Here is a 10,537-nt window from a genome sequence, read left to right on the forward strand (position 1 = left end):
CACTGTTTTCAAAATTTCCCACAAGGTTAGTACATCCACATTCCAGTTCCAAGGCCTTTACCCAGAAAACTCTTTAAAATGCACTGAAACTGATAGAATGTTTATAATTTAAGTTAATCCTTTTCCTGGACTGGTGCCCAGGTCTGACTGTCTCAATACCCCGGTATTTTCCAAATCTTCCCGTTCCCAGAAACGAATGATAGCATTATAGAAATTAGAAACTCAGAAGACACTGATATCCCAACAGGATTCCTCTGGTCTTCCATCTTATGAGAAAGGACTGGAATGTGGCATTATACAATCAGTAAAGCTAAACTCTCTTTTCTTTTTTCTTTTTTTTTTAAGGAAAAAGGGCATATTTAAAAGAACTTTCTACAGAAAATAAAGTAGCAAGTCTCCATATTAAGTCCTTTGATTTATAAAACAATAGAGTACATCTTTTGCACCAGTGCCACTGTAAATACATGTACACAACACACTAGTGTTCAGCTCAGTAGTGCACCCAAAAATATTGTGAGTATCGAGCCCAACCCAGCCCCGCTCTTTCTAAGGCACGCGACAGGAAAGAAACCTCAGAATTGCTATGGGTTTGTTTGCCCTAACTATATTCAGACACATAAAGTTGTTTCCCCAGGCTGACATGCTGTACTAGCGTCAGCACAGATTTGGGGGCGGCGGGGGAAAATAACTTTCCACCCTAGAAGACTTAATGCCACCAACATCCAAGTTTGCTGCATGTGAAGAAATGAAATCCTTCACACTGTTAAGCAATTAAAAATGTATTTTAATTCTACAAATTTACAAGGAAAACAACAAAACAAACCCAACAAAAAAGACCTAAAAAGAAAACAGAAACTGTTCCAGGACTGTACTTCAAGTTTTCCTTTGTCAAATTTTGCAATGATCCTTGGCTTTTCGGGTTAATTCCAGTCCTAATGGAATGCAGCAGTTACCCTCCACACCCAGCAAGAGCCTTTGAATCTGTGATGACATTTTTGAGTTTTCCCATGTGAAAAACATGTAGTCCCCCTGACGTGAAGAACAGAACTGGGGCACTCAGAAATCCACTCACATGAACAGTTCTCTTTTTTTTTTTGTTGGCTTTTTTTCCAATTTCAGGTCGAGTTTAAAACTTGAGGCTGAAACCGGGTCCTGCAGCAGACGCTCCTTGATTTGTGGTGGTCAGATGAAAACCTGTGTCTTTCAGATCATCGTCACCCTGTGGAAAACAGTTACAATTCATTTATCGGTGTCTGTGCAGATGCATTTACCTCTCCAACACAAAAATCTAAACAACAAAAAAATAAAGTGTGTTTAGGAGATGAGAAACAAATGTTTGATTTAGTGACATCATAGCTAAGGTTGATACAGAGTGTCATTCATGATCTTTAAACATTGCTATTTCAAAAGTTACCTTTGCTAAAGGCATCTCAAGTGTATTCCTCGTTCTCATACCTACTTTTGACTGCACTTGTGAAAGATGAAAAAGAATTGTGAAGACACTGTATAAGGAAGCGTCAACTACACTTACTCAGCCTCCGATGAAACACACTCTGCACACCCTCCTTGTCAGTTTTTATACCCTCAAAATACAGGCTAAACAAACTTTTAGGCTACCTCATCTGTTAAATCAGGCACAATAAGTACCCGGTGCCATTCCATCAGCTGAGACATGGAAATAGTAACAAGCCGTTGATGTAATTAAGGCCCCCGAGACTGTAATGTGCCATACTTCCGAGGGCATCTTTTTCAGCCAGCTTGTTTTCCAACACGGGCAGCACAATCCCCACTGACAGAAAGAACCCCAGCCTTGCCCTTTTTGAATTCTTCTCTAAATACTGGAAAAAGAGACCGTTTCTACCCACAAGATATGTGTAACTTACCAGGTTTTCCATTTTTTTTTTTCAAAAATAAATTTGCAGCTTTGAAAGCTTAGTTGAAAGTGTAAAACAACGGACACTTTCAAAAGAAAAATTCTTCTGTGCTGCGATAAAACCAGGCATCATTTCTTTCTCAGATTACGTACTGAAATTATGATTCTGTGCATACAACAGTCATTGGGCCTGCCCTTTGAAAAGGAACAGAGGGCAACCTGGGCTTCTATAGTGTCTTTTTCATGCAAGCACAGGTGAGTCGGGACCCCCACGGCTAACAAAATGCAGTCCACATGAACTCTTCCAAAATCGGGATTTGGACACAGCCGAGGAGCTCAGAAGTCTGTGTCAGTTGCCCGATGTGCTGTGCTTACCAGCTGGCTGTAGCCAAGGCCTCCCTCAGGCGGTCGTGGGCTAGTGCCACGTTTTACTCTCTGTTGTTCGCTTTTTGCTGGCCAGGTGGGAAACATGGAGGGGTCGATCGGAAGGGGAGTCTCTCGGAAATACTCGTGCTTCAACCCATCTTCGGCAGTAATTCTTCTGGCTGGGTAGTATGTCAAAAAGCTGAGAGGAATTTAGGAAGGCAATCAAATAAGGAAAAAGAGAGACAGAGGGACAGAAAGAAGAAAAATTTTAGCCTCAAAATTATAAGTTCTTCAGAAACGCAATTTAGAATTGTCTGATTCTTAACGAAGAATTCTATTAATGGGTATAATTGCTGACATATGGGTGATGTAGCACAGCTGGCTGATTTTAAAAGCACACTTCCTACAGGAACGTATGATTAATGGAACTGCAGCTGGAACTACGTATCAAAAGTAGTTTTGTAGGGATCTGCTTACAGAGTTACAAATCATTAAGACACCTCAGAATCTGTGGGTGGTCACATAGAGCTCAAAAGGGATCGGGATGGTTCAGTTAAAATATTTTACAATGCTGCTTTGTTTTTTAAAGAAAACAACTGGGATTATACCAATACACCACAAAATATTGTCATACAGTGTAACTTCACTGTACAGCCTGTGGTTACTTTAAACCTTTAGCAATACAGAAACATGTTTTTCTGTACTATTTGTCCTACCAAACAGTATTTGGCCCTGACTATGTAAACACATATCCACGGTTTGTACATGTAATGAGTTCCACCGCCTTATGTACACTTACTCATGTGTTTCTCTAAGTTCCAGACTCACGTGAGTACTATAGCGTTGTCATTCTTACCCAAAATAATGAAGACATACCCCTGTCATAACCAATTCGATTAAGAAGTAGATGACACTGATATGATATCCATCTTTAATAAGACAAGTTGTTCATGGACCTTCGGAAAGGTTATCTAACTTCCAGTAAATTAATCACAACTCATTCAAAAACCTGGAGCAGCACAATTCTTAAAAATTGGAAAGACTGAAAATCCCTTTTTTTCTTTTTTAAAAAAAAAAGTACTTTTTAAAAATGTATTTTTTTTAAATAGAGACAAATTCTAAGTAAGATCTGAAACTCAGTCCTTTCCACTACTTCACGTCATAAAATTTAAAGGGAATATTAGGATAGGGAGGGGAACAAAAATCTCTCAGGCCATTGTCAACCCTTTTAAAGAAAAATGAACTGGAATGCAATCAGAATGGGCCAGCAGAGTTAGTTAAAAGGAATGCCAGAACATCAGATGTGACAGAACTCGTGAACTTGGAAAATCTAGGAAAAAACCAAGATTGCTTTTCCTAATTCTTTAATATGATCTCTACAATGTACTGCTCTGTTTCCTTTTCTCAACTGTAATTTAATTGTTTTAACAAGATCCATCAGCAGACTGCATGATCACTGACTCACCACATAATTAAACATGACATGAACGAGCTAAAACTACTACTAAAACATTCTTCTATTCTTCTAGGATATAGGTGTGCAAGAATAATCTTGGACTGAGGTTTATCAGCAGGTGTTAAGAGCCTGGTACACTGAATAAAGCTGTTGCAAGGAACGTCACTGACTATGTCACTTCAAGTGCATCAGCATGTTCTGACAAGGCTAAAGGCACTGAAATACCGTACTTCACTACAAGTCATCTTCCACCACTCTCGTAGCATGCGAACACGTTTTCCCAAGGACACCCTAGAAGATAGCACTTACTTGTTCATCAGATCAAACCCCTGATCGGAGAGGAGAGCTCCAAATCTCTTGCGTAGATTGTTGTAGGGATATTCTGTGAATGTCATCTTCTTCACTGCTGGCAGCTCATTGTAACCAGGCCAGATTTTTTCGCTTGGAGTACCTAGATCCTGTAAATTAAAATATCTCCTTAATAAACTCATTCTAGAGTGCAACCCTTCTGCTTATTCATTATGTAGCTAGAGGAGTTGGTAAGTATCCAGAGAAAACAGACGAAACACAACTCATGATCTTAGCCCTCCTAGAAGCACGGTAAAACAAGAATCAGAGTAATGAGCCTTTTATTAAGGCTCTGTCAAAGAGCAACAAGCACTTAATTTATTACTAACTGTGATGTACCTGCCTCTAAAACCAGTCAGTTAGAATCCAAAGTTATTAAAATGTTACCTTAAAAACTTTGTTAATCTGGTCAATTTCTGACTTCCCTGGAAACAGCGGTTTCTGTGTTAACAGCTCTCCAAATATACACCCTACCGACCACATGTCTATCGCCGTTGAATACTCCTGAAAAGAAGGAATATATTGCACCTTATAAAATCAGTAAGATACGTTCACCGAGTTGTTTGTGGGTTTTTTGGTTTTGTTGGTTTGGTTTGGGGTTTTATTTTACTTAAAGATTCTACCACTCTGAACAGGACACGCACAATCATTCCAATACCCAAGGCACAGGTCTTAACTGTATTTACTTAGAAGTTAAAATTACCGTGAATTATACACAAATACTTCAGGCTGAAACGTGAAAGCCTCCACAATGTTGCCTTTCTTTTTCACTCACAAACAGAGCATCACAACTAGCAAAGCATTCTAATTTGCACTCTCTCTCACAGAGATCCTCAGCCCCTGTTTTGCCACAACAGCTGTCACGGGTTATGGGCGCAAAACCTGGTCGCCATGGTACACCTCTTCTCTTAAATGTAGTCATTTCCCCTATTACAAAAGCATCTTTGAATGACAGCATAGGGCTTCCTTCACTTTTGCACCCATTTTTTTGGTGGTAGTGCAGGATCTTTTTCTTGCATAGTTCTTGTCACTGAAGCCCTACAGAACCCTACTGATGTCATTGAGATTTCAGTTAAGAAACAGGTAATCAGTAGGGAACATTGCCAGAATGTTGCCAGTACCTTGTTCTGCTCTCAGGTGTCACAAATTTTAGATTAAAAAAAAAAAATCCAGCTGCCCAAGATGACAGTGAGAGCTTGCATCAATCCAGGAGAAGTCCAGCAGCACTACCACCTCAGCATTCTAAAGGAGAAAAACTCCATCTGTCACCCATCCACCTTCCGTCTGTGGAAGATGGAATTTTTTAGCTGTGTTATTAGGAAAAATACTACTGAAGAGTCAGAATTTCCATCTCTAAATCAATATAAAGAATCAAGCATACTCATACTTTGTTCATAAATTATAAAATAAAGTTAGTCTGAAGAGGCATTCCCCCAGCAGCCAGAGGAACAAGGAGGAACATACCTTGGCTCCAAGCAACAACTCTGGAGCCCTGTACCAAAGCGTCACCACCACTGGCGTGTAAGGCTTCAGTGGAGATCCATATTCCCGGGCGAGTCCAAAATCTCCCACCTAAATGAGAATTGGCAATCAGCACTATTACCACTGTTGACCATACCATTTACTCACAGAGCCAAGCTGTTGCCCATGTTGGCTACTGCACGGCTTCCAGCCTTCAAAGCCAGCCAGCCACCCAGCATACACTGCGCCTCAGGGGCCCTCCCTCTCTTTTCCACTGAAGGGAAAAAACATTTTTCCCTTCCTGAGGCCAAGTAAGAGTTCCTGATATTGATCACCTTGACAGAAAACGTACGTGGCAAGGGGAAAAAGAAAGCCAAACAACAGCAACAGATGCTGACTTCAACTTTGCAAGCAAGAAAAAAAATTCAAACTCCAGTTTTCCCGAGAAAGGGAAAGGCTTAACAATGGTAACAGCTGTTAAGATGTAAATAATGGCAATATATAATTGGCATGTAAAATTGAAGAATTGAAAATGGTACGTCCTGATCTTATTAGTCCCACTTTTCTCTTAGATTTTGGTAAGAAGCCAGTGAAATGTTAGATAGATATTCAAAGCACGCAACTTTTTTTAAAGACTTTTTCTTTGTAAAGAGAATCTCCATCTCCACCAGTGACTGTACAGTTCAGCACTACTACAGAGATTTATATTCTTTATTAAGCTTCACAATCTCTCAAGTTGAAAGAGCACCCCCAGTCCAAACACTATGATGCTGATACAGAAAAAGTAAATGCCACTGCCATGGATATAGTATGTGGCATCACCAGGAAGAGAACACTGTTCAGACTTCTAATCACACTATGAAGAATTCAGTATTCACTAGAGCATGCTTATTTGTCACATCCTAGCATAAAGCTTACAGTTGTGGCAAGGCAATCTCTTTTCTTTACTTAAATAGTAAAGTTTACTCTTTCACAACAGTATGTTTTACAAGCCACACCTCCCACCTCCTCAAGACTAACACAAAACATTCTATCCAGCTCTTGGCGTAGCTGTAATGCAGTGTAATTCTGCAATACCAGCTTTTTCATAAGTGTGGTACACGTAACTCTTACTTTTAAAATGCCTGAATGACTGAGCAGCAGGTTGGAAGTTTTCAGGTCTCGGTGAAGTATCCAGTTGTCATGAAGATGCTTGACTCCTCGCAGCAACTGAATCATCAAGGTTTTCACTTCACCTGAAATGATAAAAAGAAGCCAAATACATTTAGGAGAACAAATCTATCTTTATTTTTTTTTTGTTTGTTTGTTTGGAGAACAGGGAAGGGGGCAGGAGGATGAAAGGCATGCCAAGTTAAAAGCATAGTTGAGACTGCACCATAAAAATACGTCACAGAAGAAGTTAAACCCACAGAGTTGCCAATAAAGCAAAATTAATCTGGATAGCTGGAATGCATCCAAATAACGCTCAGAAATTAATGCCTCTCAAAAACACAGAAAGTGGGCAAAATTAAAACTCAAGTGTTCTTTTCCAGTTTAGCACAGGGGAAACGCCCTCAATTTCACATCTGAACCTCCACTTTACCCTAAGCATGCAAACTGGATTATATCACTCTGAATATCAGCACTCCCAGCCTACGATCCTATCTTCACTAAAATCAGACCGAACAGAGATAAAGCAGTGAAGTCTCTGTTCCAAAGAACACTCACAGGACATTCCAAGGCAATACACGTCACCGCACAAAGCCAGCGCTCTGATGGCAGTACAGCCCAAAGGCACTGAGGTTTGCGGTGGCCAGTTTTCCAGTTTTGAGAATTACAGGAGACTACGGCAAACAGTACCTGGTAGAAATGGTTGCTTCATTGTTTCCATCAGACTCTTGAGATCGTGTTCTACATAGTTCATGACAATATAGATTTTATCCATATTACTACCTACAACAATTTCCTAAAACAGAGAAACAAATTATCAGAACAAGCACACAGTATTTAAAAAGCATGCAAAAATGAATTTTAGAAATTTACTGGCAAAAGAATAAATGGAGACTGCCATTGGTAAAATCCATAGAAAATGTATTTTTCTATGAAAAAAAAAAAGCTAAATTTTGCAAAACATCAGATCGTGTAGAGACAAGTCACATCTATTATAGTTTCCTGGGCAGTATACAACTGTTTACAAAAACCAGCTCTGCTACGAATGCGAACATTTTTATACGGCATTTTAAAAGCCAAGAGCGATTATTTTAAGAACAAAAATACTTTTGAAACAGAAGATTGTGGCCTTACTCTGACAGTGACAATATTTAGGTGTTGTGCTTTCAGAATAGTATTTATTTCTCTCAGAGAAGTAATGGGAAAGCCTTCCTTTTCCTTTTCCATTTTCAGTCGCTTCAGAGCCACGATTTCATCTGCAAAGAAAACAGAATTATTAACTGCAGATTTCCCATCACATAGCTAATAAAATGCATGTTAAGACACCCCCCAGTGTTCTGTCACTAATTTAAATTTATTTGAATCAAAACCATTACTCGAGACATCCTGTTGAACCGAGAAGCAGAGTCGGTCTCACATTAGCAAAGTAACACCAAAAAAACCCCCAACCACCACCACCACCAAAAGATTGCCAAGTTTAAAGAATAAAATCCAAAACAACAATCCATTTTAGTGCATTCCAATATAAGTCACCTGGAAAGAAACTAAAGAAATAACTCTCAACTCTTCACCACAGTTAGGAAGGTAAGACAGCAGAAACGCCTCAAATGCAGTTTACCTCTATTTAACGACCTGACTTGAAACCAAGGTGCTACTCAAAACATTCACATAACTGAAGTGAATTATTTAAATACATCATGATTTTTGCACGATATTGTAGAGAATAACGGTTACGTCAGTCTCAGAGCAGGCCTCAAGACAGAGAAGGAAAATAAAAACAAGCTTATGGCAGTCGTCCAGTAAACAAGTGAACAGAGAAACCCTGATGCCAACTGTATACCTCCACTCCCCAAAGGGGACCAAACGGTTGTATTATTCTAAAATAAACAGAGGAACCACGGCACCCAGAATTTAAACCTGTCACTAAAATCACAGCTTGTCAGTTGGAACCTGAGAATAACCCTAATTTCTGTCTAGGTCTGCTTTGGAACACGGTACTTTTCACAAGCTCTCTTCACCACCTGCCAACTCTATTAAAAACTGCAGACATTTAATTTACTGGTGCTACCGTTCCCCTTGAAAATGGCCAGCTTGCTAGCAAGTAACCTATCACTAGTGACGGCAACACTACAGGGAAACCAAGGTCAGAGCCGAAAGAACAGATCTATCTTGCTGTGCATTATCTTTTTCCAGGAAAACAGAAGTGCTATGCTAAAATCACTGTTTTTGTTAAGTTATCAAAGCAAACATTTCTTTCACTTGAGGAATCACCACGGAAGAGGAAAACATAAATGACTTGATGGTTGGCTCTTGCGCCATTCATAGGAAATGCAATAATTTCTTCACGACATTTACCATTACAAACCAGATAAGCAAAGAGACTGAGTTTTAAAAATATAAATCCACTTGTATAGGCCAGAAGTGATTTTTTGAGAGAGAGGTTAAACAACGAAAAGAGTGAAAGTTCTTTCTACAAAGTACTGCAGTATATACTCACTGCACACCAACCGCTGCTTTATAAGTTCCCTAATCCATAGCTGTGCTTACAGTGACGCCTGGTGGAACGCTTATATCAAATTTTTAAAATCTGCAACCTGGTAACTATCTACAGCAGACCTCAAGCCAGAACTAACTGCCTTTTGAGCCAGAACTGAAATCCTCTTAACTGTTCTACACCATCATGGCCCATACAGAGATTAATTCTGAACTCAAAGAGCTGCACGTGAAGCCCCTATGTCAATGTCCACATCCTATTAAAAAAAGCACAGATTATTCTTGATAAAGATGACAGCATTTCAGACAGATTTTGTTCATCAATGAAAAATGGAGAACCATAATTTGCATACAACTTCAGCTCTAAATACCATGAAGATAATGACTGGAGACCACTTATACTAACCAGTCTTCTTGTCTTTTGCTCTGTAGACTACACCGTATGTTCCTTCTTCAATCCTGTTCAAACACTGGAATTCCTCCACGCTACGACAGCCCTGAAAAAACAGACGGACATTTACTCCTCCAGCATCTGGGGGAGGGTTTTGCTTAGTTTTTTTAAATAAGACATAAGGTAAACTTCAGCAACTTCACGGGAATAGTTAAAATTTACCAAGAGAATTCAACAATATGGCTACTCCACGTGAGAAAGGTATCTTTGGGGTTTGTTTTTACTTGGCTCTCTCAAGGAATGCTGAACAGAGTCTGTATTTTAGCAGATTAACTACATTATTTCATTAACTCCTCACACATTCACTTTTGCACAGAATAAACTGAAATTTCTGCCACAATGGCAAAGGCGGCAACTCAGCACCTTAGACTGATACCTTTCACATAGTTCAAGTAATAAAAATAGGCTTTCTCTTCATATTGCTGCACTTTACTGTTGGCTACAAAAAGAATAACCACCCATCAGTTTCCATTCACATTAACAGAACTCTTCTCTCACAAGTATCTATTTCCAAGTAGCAATACCAAGATACTGGAGTATCAAATGTGCTATTATATTCTTATCTATAGCTAAAAGAGTAATCTCATTTTTGCTCCATGTACATTTTTCCCTTGTCAAAAGAGACAGCAAGATTTCACACAGAAGTGTGTATTTTGTGATGCTGAGTCAGCAAGGCATATTCTGCCCATAAACTATGCCATGCACAAATATGTGCTTGCGATATTAACGAAGCAGCTGGGGAGATCCCTTTGGCTATGATATGCTCAAGCATCCTTTAGGTGATCCTCTACCTGAAGTGCAGGAAGATACTTCGGAAGCTCTTGTTTCAATTCAATGGGGGAGGAAGCTGGCGAGTCAGGAATATAGTCTCCTTCTGTCATGGCATTGGAATGAGGGGTACCCTCCCCTACTTCCTCCTCTTCTACTTCGCTTCCTGCTG

The 10,537-nt window shown here is 39.5% G+C and overlaps 1 protein-coding gene across 3 annotated transcripts in view; it reads right to left on the reverse strand.

Moving 5' to 3' along the window:
* Positions 1 to 859: 859 nt before the first annotated feature.
* Positions 860 to 10,537, reverse strand: part of LOC104290502 (cyclin-dependent kinase 11B) — a 16,955-nt gene continuing 7,277 nt past the window's right edge. For all 3 annotated transcript variants that reach the window (XM_009889605.1, XM_009889606.1, XM_009889604.1), the window contains exons 11-20: positions 10,389 to 10,537; positions 9,553 to 9,643; positions 7,788 to 7,909; positions 7,344 to 7,449; positions 6,618 to 6,739; positions 5,508 to 5,615; positions 4,431 to 4,547; positions 4,005 to 4,153; positions 2,249 to 2,438; positions 860 to 1,219 (exon numbers count right to left, since the gene is read on the reverse strand). In XM_009889605.1, coding sequence (XP_009887907.1) covers positions 1,127 to 1,219; positions 2,249 to 2,438; positions 4,005 to 4,153; positions 4,431 to 4,547; positions 5,508 to 5,615; positions 6,618 to 6,739; positions 7,344 to 7,449; positions 7,788 to 7,909; positions 9,553 to 9,643; positions 10,389 to 10,537 — 1,247 coding nt within the window. In that variant the 3' untranslated portion in view covers positions 860 to 1,126. The remainder of the gene's footprint in view (positions 1,220 to 2,248; positions 2,439 to 4,004; positions 4,154 to 4,430; positions 4,548 to 5,507; positions 5,616 to 6,617; positions 6,740 to 7,343; positions 7,450 to 7,787; positions 7,910 to 9,552; positions 9,644 to 10,388) is intronic.

The sequence above is a fragment of the Charadrius vociferus genome, unplaced genomic scaffold (genome assembly GCF_000708025.1).
Source record: "Charadrius vociferus isolate BGI_N301 unplaced genomic scaffold, ASM70802v2 scaffold477, whole genome shotgun sequence".
Lineage (NCBI taxonomy): Eukaryota > Metazoa > Chordata > Aves > Charadriiformes > Charadriidae > Charadrius > Charadrius vociferus.